The sequence below is a fragment of the Corvus hawaiiensis genome, chromosome 3, assembly GCF_020740725.1.
Source record: "Corvus hawaiiensis isolate bCorHaw1 chromosome 3, bCorHaw1.pri.cur, whole genome shotgun sequence".
Taxonomy (NCBI): domain Eukaryota; kingdom Metazoa; phylum Chordata; class Aves; order Passeriformes; family Corvidae; genus Corvus; species Corvus hawaiiensis.
Genome location: NC_063215.1, coordinates 94,530,915 through 94,545,431, shown reverse-complemented (window position 1 = coordinate 94,545,431; position 14,517 = coordinate 94,530,915). Strand labels below are relative to the sequence as shown.

The 14,517-nt window shown below is 37.0% G+C and overlaps 1 protein-coding gene across 5 annotated transcripts in view; it reads left to right on the top strand.

Moving 5' to 3' along the window:
* BICRAL (BICRA like chromatin remodeling complex associated protein) overlaps window positions 1–9,583 on the top strand; it is a 36,788-nt gene extending 27,205 nt beyond the window's left edge. For all 5 annotated transcript variants that reach the window (XM_048296405.1, XM_048296407.1, XM_048296406.1 and 2 more), the window contains 6 exons: window positions 1,179–1,276; window positions 3,108–3,169; window positions 3,281–3,426; window positions 3,577–3,671; window positions 4,870–4,972; window positions 5,775–9,583. In XM_048296405.1, coding sequence (XP_048152362.1) covers window positions 1,179–1,276; window positions 3,108–3,169; window positions 3,281–3,426; window positions 3,577–3,671; window positions 4,870–4,972; window positions 5,775–6,577 — 1,307 coding nt within the window. In that variant the 3' untranslated portion in view covers window positions 6,578–9,583. The remainder of the gene's footprint in view (window positions 1–1,178; window positions 1,277–3,107; window positions 3,170–3,280; window positions 3,427–3,576; window positions 3,672–4,869; window positions 4,973–5,774) is intronic.
* Window positions 9,584–14,517: the final 4,934 nt, after the last annotated feature.

Below are 14,517 nucleotides of genomic sequence, written 5' to 3'. Positions count from 1 at the left end.
TCTTCTTCAGTATGCCAGGCTTACATTGATGGCTTATGCTCATAGGGTTCTAAAGCTTGTTTGAATTTTATTTTTAGAAGAATTCAAGCTATATTTTTTCAGTATTGAATGTGTGCTTTGATTTTTCCCAACCATGGCACTTCATCTTCTAGAGTGAAAAGTTGAATGTTCACAATTAGCAATTTTTTCTCCCCTCTATGAAATCCAAAATTATACCTTCTTTCTTTTTTTTTTTCCAGCTTAGGAAAATAGAAATAAGTAATTTTCAAAATACAGACATCTGCTAAAATTCTGTGAAACTTCTAGATTCTCTAATGTGGTGGCTGCTTCAGATACAGAGAGAAGAGAAATAGCTGTTACGAGGTTTTGTGCAGGCTGTCATCACTCACTTTGTTCTTGAATGTGTCACTTTCAATTAGAATAGTTCATGCATTGTTCATGGCAAAATAGCAGCTTTTCAAGCAGCACCATACTACTAAAAGAACAAAACCAGTACATTCAAGGCAAACAGAAGAATGCAGTAACCTTCCTGTTCTCTTTGTACATAAGTAACCTTTTGAATAAGGTCCTATACTCTACTTTGCTTTTTTTTTCGTTGTGTACTGTTATGTGTGTAAGGTGTCCAGGCAATTCTATACAATCAGCACAGTATGCTGGGTGTCTTTGGGAAAAAAAATCTAATAAATTCTTACTTGTTTTGGTTGTATCATAGCATGACTAATAAGATGCTGTTTGAACTATAGAGCAAGGCAATTGGAGGAAGTCTACCTATCTAAAAAATCTAGGGGAAAAAATGTGCTTGCTGTCTAAGTACTTCCAGGAGCTCTAGAAAAATTTGGTTGATACACTTGAGGGAGGGTTAGTATTGAAAAGCTTGATGAAATTTACTGTATGATTTTAGGTAAATTGTCGGGACACTAAACTTAAAATACTTGAATTTCTTCTTATGTTGCAATACTATGGTAGGATGTGATTTAATCTGAGGATTTTTGTGGTTTGCGGGACAAAATATGAGTCCTGTTTCATTTTTATGAGTTGGTTTCTCCACAGGATAGTTGCAGTAATGCTTTTAAGCATAAGACATATCTTTCCTTAAAACTCAATTACCAGGATAGGTACATAAAATTATTCTCTTCTTGCTTAGGATGACAAGAGTATTTTTAATTTTTGTTTTATAGGACAGGACTCTGGAGGAAAAATTATACAACAATCTCTAGGAACAGCACAGCCACAAGAAAAAGTGATAGGATCATCATCAGTTCAGCAGAGTATACAGGTAGAGAATCCTCTTATTTATATGTTTCTCTGTCTGTCCTGGTTTTTGTCTGGGATAGAGTTAATTTTCTTCTTAGTGAGTAGTACAGAGCTGTGTTTTGGATTTGGGATGAGAATAATGTTGATAACGCACTGGTGTTTTGGTTATTGAGCCGTGCTCTCTCTGCAAGTCAAGGCCTTTCCAGTGCCCCATGTTGTGCCAGTGAGGAGGTGCACAAGGAGCTGTGAGGGTGCAGAGCCAGGACAGCTGGCCCAAACCCAAAGGAATATTCCATACTCTGGAACATCATGTTCTGTATATAAATGGGGGAATTGGCTGCGAGCTGCTGATCACTACTTGGGAACAGGGTGGGCATCAGTTAGAGGGTGCTGAGCAAATTGCATTGTGTGTCGCTTGTTTCTCCTGGGTTTAATTGCCCCTTTTTCTCTTTTTCATTACAACTTTATCATAACTATCATTACTATGTTATTTTATTTTGTTCTGTTTTTAAACTGCTCTTTTCAATTCACAAGGTTCACTTTTTTTCTAATTCTCCTCTTCAGTAGTGTGGGGGGAGGGAGTGAGCAAACAAATAAGGAATCATTGGAGGTTTTTTGTAGAGTATATGAACTCCCTCAAACTTGACAAATTCTACCTTGACATAGCAAATATTGATTATTTTGCAAATTGATACACTGGATGCTGCTTTGAGATTCAGTTCAGTAAGTGGAGTCTGACTGTACTGTTCCCTGAAGATAATTTTGTGTGACATGGCAATTCTTCATTGAGTTGGCCGTAAGTTAGACCTACTCTTCTCATTAGTTCTTACAAACTCAGCTTTTTTCTGGCTGATTGGGAGAGAGTGGTTTGTGAGAAGTAGCAGGAAAGTTCCACCTGCTCTTTGTCTGTTTTACTGCAGTCTTCTTTTTTTGCCATCAAAAGTTCTCCCACATACTGCAAGTATGCACAAAAACACTGTCCAGGATGAGTTTTTTTGGAGAGGATCTGACTTAGAATTTTTGTTTGTAAATGTATTTATCAATGTAGTAGGACAGGAATGCTTTTCTATGTCTTACTGATGTACAAGTAGAGCAGAAGGTAAAGTAGTGCTCAGTTAGGAGTTCAGCCTGGTTGTGTAATAGTTGATCTGATGTTCATTCTCCTTGGTGGTGACTACTTTTTATGCTCTGAAGTTAGAGGCTTTTTGAGGCAAATTCTGTTACAGTCTGCCTGCCATGAGTCTTTACCCCCTCGGAGAGCCTCAGGTCCTCGGACAGTGTTCCCAGGAAAAATCTTGGCTTTGCTAAATGTCTGAGCAAAGGGGAAAATTAGTTAGAACTCTACCTGATGGGCATATCTGTAGTATTGACACTGAAATAGAATTCCTAGAACGACTTTTACCACCCCCCAAAGCTGCTGTGGCTTTTGAGAATTTAAGTGCACAACCTTAGCCTGCTTTCCTCACAGATACTCTAATCCATCAATATCAGCCAAGATAACATCATCTGAGAAATGCAGAGACAGTTTGTGAGAGCAGATTTATTTGGAGAAGTATTTAGTTGCACCTTTCCTTCTTTGCACTGCTATATTTTATCTCTTTCCTAGTGAAGTATGTATAATGCACAACAGTGGAATTTGCCTACAAACAGCATTTCTGACCTTTGGTTTATGTCACTTCCGTATTTTGTTGATACAGTGCCCTGTGAAAATAGGAGATAGTTGAAAGTGTTCATATTTACATGGTGGTTACAATTAGTGTTGGTGATGTACCTAATTGACAAAAACAAATACTGAAACTTAGGCTTTGGAAGTGAGGGGATATATTGTAACTTGTCTTTTATTTTGAACTTAGGTGGATGGTCATTTAGTTGGACAGAAAAGGCCTGCTGCTAAGCAGTTAACTAAAGGAGCTTTGTAAGTCGTTCTTCCTTTATAATTTTGTTTCAGAAACCTTAATTTTTACTTTTGTCAGGGTAAAAACCTGTACAGTATGTGTTAATTATATATCATTAATTTTTGTTGTAGTATTCTACAGCAATTACAGAAGGATCAGGTACATGCTGTGACACCAGATAAAAGCCGGTTCAGATCATTAAATGATGCAGTTCAGAGACTCCTTTCATACCACGTGTGCCAGGGATCACTGCCAACAGAAGAAGATTTAAGAAAAGGTAATTTTCTTTTTAAAATTTGGCAGTAAGTTTGTAATCAGTGTATTGCAAGGATTCTTAATGTAAATTAGAGCAGTAAGAAAAGGAACATTTTAAATTTTGTGCAGTTTATTGAAGAGCAGTGTTTGAAAGTGTACTTTGTCTTTCTAGTGGACAGTGAATTTGAATCTGTAGCTACACAGCTTCTGAAGAGGACGCAGGCTATGCTGAACAAATACAGATGTTTGCTTATAGAAGATGCAATGGTAAGGTGTAGAACCCAGGTACACTTTGTTTATGGGATGGGATTCAGTTTGTTAAAAAAATACCTACAGAGCAGGCACATGAACTTCTGTTGTCTGCTTCTGCTTTGCTCTTACACTGAAAAGGCTTTGATAGTCAGGAAGGTGATTTCTGTGTATTTCTGTGGCTGATGGAACCTGAAATAGTGGTGATATTGTCCATTCAGAGGCCTCCAGCCATATTATAATTGGAGCCATATCATATTACAGTTTAGGAAATCATTGTCCTTAAAAGCTAGGTGGAACTTCATCAGACATGCTTCTGATTTAAGTGCTTTCACAGTCCCAGGTATGAGGTAAAATAAAACTGACTAAGTTACTTCAAGAATTGTATTTTACAAGGATCAGGAAATGCCATTGTGACTTCGGACATGCTAATTTTCAAGCCTGGAAAAGTTCTGAGTTCGAGTATAATAGACATTTAGGTATTTAGAGACAGGAATACATAATATAACTATTAGAATTAACATGGTTTTAAAAATGAACAGTTTCATTGTAAAAGATCCTAGCCATTAAATATTTGCAAGTATTTGCAGGTGCAAAGGGAGGATGGAGGTTGTGATTTGTTCTTTTAGCGTCTGGTATGCTGTATAGCAAATCCCATTAAGTAGTTTGGAAGGGTTTATTTCACATAGCAGTCAGGTTTTAAACTAGTTGCCTGTGTTACAGCTTAGTACAGTGAACATTTTCTGTGATGAATGGATCCAGCTGGCTTGAAGGCATTGTTAGCAAAATGCAGCTCTGCACCAGCTAGTTACAAGGATGGGAGAGAAGTGCAGGGAAGATGATAGGGTGGTCCCAGTTCAAGATTTTTGCTGGTTGATCCTCTAAAAGAGAAAGATACTGTATGATGTAGAAAAATTGTGGTATACAGTAGTGAGCATACTAAGTCATGAAAAAGTACAATTCATACAAGTGAAATAGCAATTCCCTGTTCTAAAATCTTTCTCAAATAAAATTTGCAGTATAATGTGAGTAATATTTTGTGATTGAGTTTCAGAAGTGGTTGGTTCAGAGTCAAGATTGTTGAACTGTGAATGTTCTTCACAAATATGTAAAAAAAGAAACGTCTTTTTCTCTGGAGAGTAACTAAGCTATAAATGTTTTGATTTGGTACCAATATATGAATCACTACAGAGATTGTTTTTTCCTTTTCCTCCAGCGGATAAATCCTTCTGCAGAAATGGTTATGATTGATAGGATGTTTAACCAGGAGGAAAGAGCATCTCTGACCCGGGATAAGCGTCTTGCACTTGTGGATCCTGGTAAGTAATGCTTAACTCCTAAATTAAGTTTGGAGTGTTTAAAAATAGTTGCGGCCGCAGTGAGGCTATGGATTGCTATAGATTCCAGTGATTGAAATATTTGATAAGAAGTTGCAAGATAACTTTTTATAACTCCAGAATTCAACAATCCAGAGGCACTGTAGTATTGAAGCAGTTATTTGTGGGGAAAAACAAATATTTTACCTGTTTGTCAGAGAAATGTTTGAGTTTCTTTTGACTGACTTTCTTTCCCTGCAGTCATGACTCCTGCAGGGCCTCCATTCTAGCAGGGAAGACTCTGTGAGTTTGCTTGCAGCCAGAAAGAACACCACTGTTTGAAACATGAATACTCTTGTTCATCCTAATGAAGTGTTGCTTTTGGAGTGTCAAGGCCATTTAAATGGCAGCAGTTTTAACCGGAATATTGTTGAACATAGCACCTGGAAACGCATTATTTGTAATTGTTTAAAGGTTCTGTGTGATCTGCATATTTTAAAAGATATTCACAGGTGGTGTTGTAGAAAGTGTTAGTCTTCAGAGACCATGTTTGCATATTCAGAATGCCAGGAAGTGCCCTTAATCTGGTTTTACAGTGGACATATGTGCATAGTGTGGTGATTAATTTAGTGATAATCTCCTGCACTGTACGAAGCAGAACACTTAAGCATATGAACATCTCTTAAAGACACAGATCTGTAAGCTGTGGATATTATTTGAATTCCAATACACAGAAACTGTGTTGGAGTGTCAGTTATTTGGATGTGTAGGTAATTTTAGTAAAATGTTGCTACTTAATTTTCAGATGGTTATCAGGCCGATTTTTGTTGTTCTGCCAAACAATTTGAGAAAACAGCTGAAGAAACACAGTCCAGCAAAAGTGACCATCAGTCTAGCAAAACATTACCTTCTCGAAGTCAGACTACCAAAACCCAAGCCAGAGACCGACCAAAATCCAGCTCAGCAGAGTCCACAAATCACAGTAAACTTCCTCTAGTGCCTAACAACATTGTGACACCACAAGAAGGAAAAGCTTCTTCTAAAAAATCTGAGAGCCTCACTAAAGCTTTAAAGTTTGAAAAAGCTAATTGTTCTTCAGAGAGCCAATACGTGGCCCTTTCTGAAGAAAGGATGAGTGGGAAAGATCTTGCCAAGTCCACTGAGAATTCTTCAAGTTCTGAAGACTTGTCAAAAATTGTGTCAAGAGGCAGTCATGGAACACACAATAAAATATCAAGGAACACAGTTCAATCTTTCTCAAAGGTAATATGTAATAATTCACTTCAAGACAAAACTCTGAGGAGCTCTCCAAAGAATGAGGTTTTGCATCCTGGTAACAGGAAAGGCTCTGGTGAACCCCAGCAAGACTTACTGCTCAGTAAGAGTTTAGAAACTACATTTAAAAACATCTTGGAACTTAAAAAAGCTGGGAGGCAGCCACAAAATGAGGCAGCAAGTAGTGGCTCGGTTGAATTAGAGTTTCCTAATTTTTCACCTATCGCTTCACAAGAGAACTGCCTGGAAAAATTTATTCCAGACCACAGTGAAAGTGTTGTAGAAACTGACTCTATTTTAGAAGCAGCTGTAAATAGTATCTTAGAGTGTTAATAGTTACAGTACCATGGACAAGTTATGTTTCTCTTAGCAGAAGCAAATGTGAATGACACCACAAGTACAGCCTGACATGCATTTAAGGTTAACCTTTCTAAACTAGATTCTGTTCTGTGTTTGAGAGCAATACTCATTGTGGTTACAGTGAGATATCCAAGTAAAGTTAATCCTTGTTAGAATGCAGTCTGTTAGGGCCTTACTGTTTCAAGTATTACTATGATAGTGCTTTTGATAATTGAGCAGTACTGCAACATAACAGGGTTGCAGGTTGTTAGGCCCTATATGATATGGTAATATACTGACAATCACAGTCATTTGAAAGGATATATTTATTAAGAAAATGTTTTTAAAGAGTGATGGAAGCAACAATTCTCCCCTACCCTTCTCTTCCACAAATCATCAAATTTTTAGTTTTTCTGGAAAACCCACTGTACCTCTATTCAGAAGTGATTATTTGCTTTGTTAATGAATCTGTATTCTAGGATTCTTAAGTTGGAAGGAAATCATCAGTGTGTTTACAAGGCTTCATAATTTAAACTTTAAGTGCTTTTCTATTGCTTTCTGAGCAGAAACTAGTACTTGATGATATATTTGTAGTGGGTAACTTTAGTCTGTGGGATGATATTATATGATCTTAGTCACAGTGGCATGATATGAAGTAATAAATGCTTGACTAAGGAAGGTAGAATGGAAGCCAGTAAATAGCAAAGTGTACAGGATGAGGCCATGATAGAGCCATGAATTTATATATATAATACATATATATGTTATCTCTTGAGGAAAAGATTTTGCATTTTATAATTGGATGTAGTCAGCCTTGAGTCTTTCTGAAGTGGTATAAATGTTTTTTTTTTGTTTGTTTGTTTTTTTTTTTAATTTGTTGTTTGTTATTTTTTTTTAGACCAAGTGTCAAAAGCACTTTTTTTTGAAAACTGTATTTGTAGCTTATATTTTAAGAGGATGTTAGCCTTACTCTGATTAAATTTAAAGGCCAGTGTTTATTTTTTATTTTTTTTGCTTTTTGCTGTCAGAGAATGTTAAGTCATCCACCGTAGCAGTCATAATTATCAAGATATGTACAGACCAAAGTTGATCAGCAATCCCATTGTTTAAACATATCAAAAAATGTGTAATTATTAATTCATATTGTAAAGCCAAGTGAAACCATTGCATGGTTTGTATTTGGCTTGCTGTCATGTTGTTAAGATAGAATCTTATTATTTTATTTATTTATTTTAATCTATGACTTTTTTTTTTGCTGCCCATGCTGCTTTGTTCTAGTTTACTTTGGTCATGAGTGCTTTTATGCACATAAGCGCGCTGACGTTCGTCACGTGTGTGTAGTACATATGTCTGCTCAGGAGGATACAGCTTTTGTGGTTTCTAAGGTATGCTCATGTTCTCCCCCAGAACTTCTCCACCATTTCTCAGAAACATTACCAGCCATTTTCCAGACTTGCTGATTATGATTTTCACGATATAGAGGCTCATTGTGACAAGCTGTGGTTGTCAGTCAGATTGCCAGGAGAGAAACCAAAAGGTTTTGCTGGTGTGTAATTCAGTCTATCTGAATGGCACAGAAGGAAAGCAGGATTAGATCCTTGGGATAGTAGAACATTACAGCGCAACTCAGTATTGAGCTACAGTCCACTGTCTGACCACTAAAGGAAACCAAATCTAGAAAGCAATGAGAGAAAGATGAACTTCCTTAAAATTCATTTCCCCTTCAACGTGAATGGAAGTACTGGTTTTGTATGTTACTGGTTGCCATTTAAAAAAATTGTGCCAATTTTAAAGTCCATGTTTGTAAAAACCCAACATTCCCAAGTGTTGTATAAAATATAAATGTATTGCCAGTTTTAAATTTTTAATTGGGTGTCCACAGAATAGATGCTCAGGCAGTTAGTTGTTTTCTTATTGGCAAACTGACAAGATAGTCTTCACCTGTTGCCTTTTTAGATTTAATAATATTCTCATGGCTGTGTATCCTGATGCATATTTTATTTTATCATTTTGGAAATGGAACCATTCTGAACTATTTAGGAAGGAGAGCAGTAAGTTACACAGCTGTATGTTAACTAGTTAAAGTTTTCTTTTATTGAGGAAAAAAAAGTGAAGTTGTACATTCATCAATCCCCTTGTTTACTGTACCACCTCGAAATGGGTATGGGGATGCCAGCCTCTCTACAGCAAGCACATAACTGAAGCATCAGGTTGTGTGTCTTCTACTGGGTCTCCTTGGGAAAGGGGGACAACAGCATATAAAAATGACAAATTACAAAAAGTAATCGTGGTTGATTTGGTCAGATGCATTTCTCTGAACTGCTGATGAGAGGAACCCATTGAACAATCCTAGTAAGACTGATCTTAGATTGTTAATGATCTGTTGTTCACTCCTTTGAATTCAATTCTAAAGGAACTCTGGTACGTGGTGAAGCAGTTAATGAAAAAGTTGTATTTTTGTGGTGCTTAAAAAAAGTTTATTAATCATATGGGCTGAAGTCCAGCAAAGTATTGTGAATGTGCATGACTTTAAACATGTTTTCATTATTTTGCTGGATCAGCATTGTGATTTCAATGTTATTTAATACTGCCTAATATTAAAACAAATTTTAAACTGGCAATTAAGAAAACTATGTTCATTTTGAAGATTTTAGTATAATTTATCTGTTAGAGTAGGGAGGCCTTACAGACTGACTTCACTTAAAGAGGATGTGTCACTTATTGTCAGTGTGGTATGGACTTTATTTGCTTAAATACCTTCATTTGTAAAGTATGTCTCACTTGAAATTGCTTTGTATACATTTTGTAAAAATATTTATAAAATGTTTTGTAAAAAAAAAAAAGTATAACAAATTGCAGTTTATTTTGTTATGTTGGATAAATACTGTTAAAAGACACAAGTCAGTAAATATATTGTTAATCCATGGATAGGAAATGTTTAGTTGGAGATTACAAATTGAAACAACCATTGCAATACAGCCAAAGATTTGGGAAAAAATGTCTATCTGTGATTGTCTTGATTTAACCAAGTTGAATATTTACATTTCCAAAAGATGATTGGTCTCAGTTTTAAGTAATATGACTACAAAATACTTTTATTCGTCTGCTTTTCATGATGCAGCTCTGTTGTAATATTCTTAGTAGGCCAACTTTCCATACTCCTTATGCATCTTTCTGAACATACACTATTAGGATTTGGTTCATGTGGCATTATAACTACATACAATAATGTTAATCTCCAAATTACAAGAGAGCCAATGGTCCTGCCTTGTTGGTATTGGAAGTCTTGCCATGGCGAGGTTCTTGAGACATCATGCTCTCCTTCTCTGGTGTGTTTTCACAAGGTAGAAGAATCATCTTCTTGATACCTCAGGGAAATGGAAGATAAGAGTCACTGTGTGACTGCTGCATCCACACTGCAGATTTTACTCATGTCCAGCTGCATTTGGTTATAGATACCTGTGTTTGGGTATTTCTCATTCCTTCCTTCTGGCTGTGAGAAGATACTACAGTTGCAGGTGATAAAATGAATCTTCCTTCTTTTATTAGAGGGGTGATGAACCTTTTCTTACTGTGATTTAATTTTTCAGAAAGAATGCTGAGCCTCTGATCTAGTAAGCTCTTATGCCTGGAACTTCCTCACTTTATTTTTGGAGGCTATGGAAGTGGAGCATTGGTGAAGGGCACTGCCTCTCAACTTGGAGTAGGGCCTGCACTGTTGAAAGGTAGAAATCTTCACGGTTAGTATTTGTTATTTTGTCAATGAGACAAAATAAACATGCCTTTTGAATGCTTCCCACATGGATGCAGACAGCAACAAAATGAATAAAATCAGTTATATATTATTTTAATCTCTATTTGGGTTAGGATGGCTAAGCATCTTGGGGTTGTTTTTTTTCCTTTTTTTGTCATGTCCCTGTAGAATCACCAGGCAAACCTTTTGCATTGCTAAACATTTTATGTGAAGTTTACTGTGCAGCTGTCTTCACCTGGGAATATCTTTATGTTATAGGAACATGGTGTATTTTTTTTATTGCCTTTCAATAGCATTTTTATACTGGCCCTTGTTATGTTTATTCCAACTTACGGGGCAGAATTTCAGAAGATTTGGGCATGTGTGTTAATGTGTAGCTGATTTAAGAAAGTCAAAACACCATTCATTTTGAGGATCTGAATGAAGAAAAAAAAAAAGCCAGAATAAGATTGGCACAAGGAAAGGTAAGTAGATAATTTTAAAATGTAGAGGAATTCCTCTCTTCTCGGGGAAGTGTTTGTTTTTATAAGCCTTTAAATTTTTCCTTTAAAATCATACACACATTTCCTTGGACTTTACACAACAATGCATTTTTCAGACAGCTTCAAGAAATGGGAGAAATTGTGGCTGGGGGTCAGCTCTCACTTTGGTTAAAGAAAGTCACTGCAGAGAAGAAGCAAGTTCTGGTGAGGTTCTGCTCATAGCAGCTCTGGTGCACAGATGCAATGCATGTACAGATTTCAGATGGCAGTAGTGGTGGGCGTACTTCTCTGTGATTTATGGATTGGCATTTGTGAGTGCTGCTAATCTTGCAGCTGGTCGTTGTATTGGAATTGGAAAAAAATGTGTTACAATAGGTAAACACCAAGCAAGCTTAAGGGAGCTTCCTGTACTAGGGAAGAAAACCATCAAAGGACACAAAATGTCCAGCTGAACCAATATTTTTGGTGTAAAAGCAAAAGCCTTTAAAGTTGCCGTGCTGTATGCTGAGGACAAACCCCATTTTATTTTTTTCTAGAGTTTATATCTTATCTTGTGGGGAAAAAGTATTTTGTCAATGGAGGAACTAGCTGCATCAGAATTTAAGGCTCTTCTGTATTTTATTTATTTTTATATATTTATACACAGACATGTATATGTATACGCAAGGTGGGAATTGACCTCTCCTCCCAGGCAGCTAGTGACAGGACAAAAAAAGACTTAAACTGTGCCAGGGGAGGTTCAGGCTGGATATAGGAGGAACTTCATCACTGGAAGGGTTGTTCATCCCTGGAATGGGCTGCCCAGGGAGTGGAGTCACCATCATTGGAAACCTGCTATGGCTTATCTCACAGCGTGGCATTGCTGGGTGTATCTGGGGCTGACAAATGGCCAACAGGATAAAAAAATGCGTGGAGTTAGTATTAGTGAGGTTGAATAATTTCACCTTGCTTTCATGGTAAAATTAATGAAGGATTTTGAAGGCCTCTGTTAGCAAGGACAAATAGCAGAATGTCTCCTGTGTCTGTGGAAGGCTGGATACCGAGTGCTCAGGAACAGGGACTTGGAAGCCTTTGTTTCCAGAGAAGGAAATTCACATGAGGCTGAAGGAGATGAGGCTCCAGGGTTTGGAAGAAATTAACAGGAAGGTGAGTAGGTGTGTGTGGGATGGATTTTTTGGGGACTTTTGAGATTTAAATGACTTGAACTTGATTTTAAAAACACAGGATGTATTGCAGACACAGGAAGTTGTACAGTATTATATCTGTTTATATATTAGATAACATAATCAACATACTTAATATTAAACATACTGCTCTTTTCCCCCTTTGCACCTGGGTGAAGAATGAATTTATTGAATATTTTACTCAGATGAGGATTTGTGTGTCTTAACAGTTGCAAGGATGGGCTCACACACTATTTGAAAGCTGCTTGTGAAAGAACATACCTAATATGCACGATCTGATGTTAATTTGAGCAAGAACATTACTAAAAACTGTGAGTCAGTTCCAAAGTAATGTGGAATGGGGGAGGTATTTTCATGCTACTGAGTGGATGTCATTGACAACATAATTCTTTACTAAGAGGTAAGGGAGGTATGGAATCTATTTGCTACTTCACTGTTCTTTTTCTGAGGTTAAATTTTCCCCACCAATTTGAATAATTTTGAGTTTTTACTGAAAACAATATACAACCTTAAGATATCTGTAGTAATTAGAATTCCCTTTATGAAAATGCATTGTGTTTCTCTCATCTATTAAGAAGGGCAGTTTTAATCCTGTGACAACCAGTCTGAGAGTTAAATCTTAGTTCCCAGGAAGTTGAGGACTGCTTTTTTTAAAGTGGAATATTAACACGTATGAGTTTGTTAAAGCTAAAAGGGAGATACCACTCCACTCTGATTTTGTTTTGTTTTATCCTTTGGCAGTCAAATTTTAATGTCCTAACTAAGTAATAAAGCATTCTTGGATGCTTCTAGTCTTAAGTCACTGTGACCTGTTTCTTCAGCAATGTTCTGTCAGAGGCTGTGTGGTTCGTTTCAGAGTCATTGTTATCAAGCAGGTTCCTACAAAAAATAGTCATATTTTACCTGTGCCCCCATTTTCCATAAGTTTTCCATAACTTTTGGGGAATTCATGTTTATGTCTTCAATTTGTAAACTCTCTAGCTAGGACACCCCCTCTGCTATTTGCATGCAGATGTGTTTAGCATCTACCCAAATCAGAGTGAAGGTATTTTCTTCCTTACCTGGCTGGTTTGGTAGAAATAAATACCAGGGTGAGATTATTGATGGCAGAGAAAACTGAATTTATTTACTTTTTTTTTTTTCATCTGCCATGCTCTTTCAGAGTGGAAGGTGTTAGTAGTAGTTTTATGGCTCTGATACCAGGGTCCAGGCACTGAACGAATTTGAGACTGAAGATTGGAATAAACAATGCTATGAATGGTGTGACCAGGAGCCTCAAAACCTTATACTCAAATACAGACCTGTTTGTTTGTACTGCAATCCAAAAGCAATATTTATCTTGAAATCCAATTTTGTTGTGTGTGCGGAGAGGAAGAGGAGAAGGAGCAGATGTAAATTTTTAGAGGGCCATTTTTTTTTTAGAACAGGAAAAAAAAAAAAGAGGGTTTTCACTTGCTTCTTCCTTCCCCTCATTTACTTAACAAAGTGGCAGGAGCTTTGGCATTGGTGAGTTGACAATGTTCTGTAAAAGGTTTAAAAATGAGAAGCATGGTGGAAAGCAGAATATGCAGCTCTATTTGTCCATTCTAGAGGTAGCTCAGTAACATCAGGTTCTGTGCAAATAAACAGTAGGTTTCACTTGTCTGCTACTAATTATCACCCAAATTTGATTTTCAAGCTCTTCAAAGGGACTCATATCTTTCCATTTAGTTATTTGTTTCAGTGCAATGAATCTGTAATTCAAACAAAACATGGGTCAGTTTCCTACTGGAAAAAGAATGCAAGGAATGTATTTATCCACAGTCATATCAGTTTAATTTTAGTTTAATGTATGTGGTGATTCATGGCCTCAGTGGGGAGGTGAATTTGTGTCAATCCGTGAATTGGCTTTGCCTGTTTGGCGAGTTTGTAAAGGGCTTGGTCAGTTGTAGAGGGTCTTAAATAATTGTGCCAAATGGGGTGGTTCTGGTGGGCTTTGAGTAATGAGAGGAAGTTTTAACATTATACAGATGTAACCAAATCTCACTGTGGAGACTTTTCCCCCCAGATATTATTTCCCTTATGTGAGATTGGGCCAGTTGGTCTTTCACACAGACATTTTTTGTACTGCAGTAATTATCCTTTTAATCTCTATAGGCAGACTGTATTTATTCCTCTCTCTGTAGTGATGCAGCCAACAGTCTCTGAGGGCACTGAAACTGTGGCCTCATGCCTTTCCTTCACCAAAAGCACCTACTAAAAATGATAGGCCCAGGGAGGAAATGAGGCAATTCAAGACATGTCTGGTGGAGTGATTGACTAAGACATCAAGCAGTGTCCTGGAAATCCTTCAATACTGTGTCATGTGGATATTGTCCTGGGAAACATGTGCTGGGTGACCCTGCTTGAGTAGGGACCTTGGACAAGAGGACCTCCAGTCATGCTATCCATCCTTAACAACTTTGTACTAATAATATTCAGTTAACATTGTGTAGAAAGGTTATTTAAGTGTGCAGTACTGGCTGCAGTTTTGAA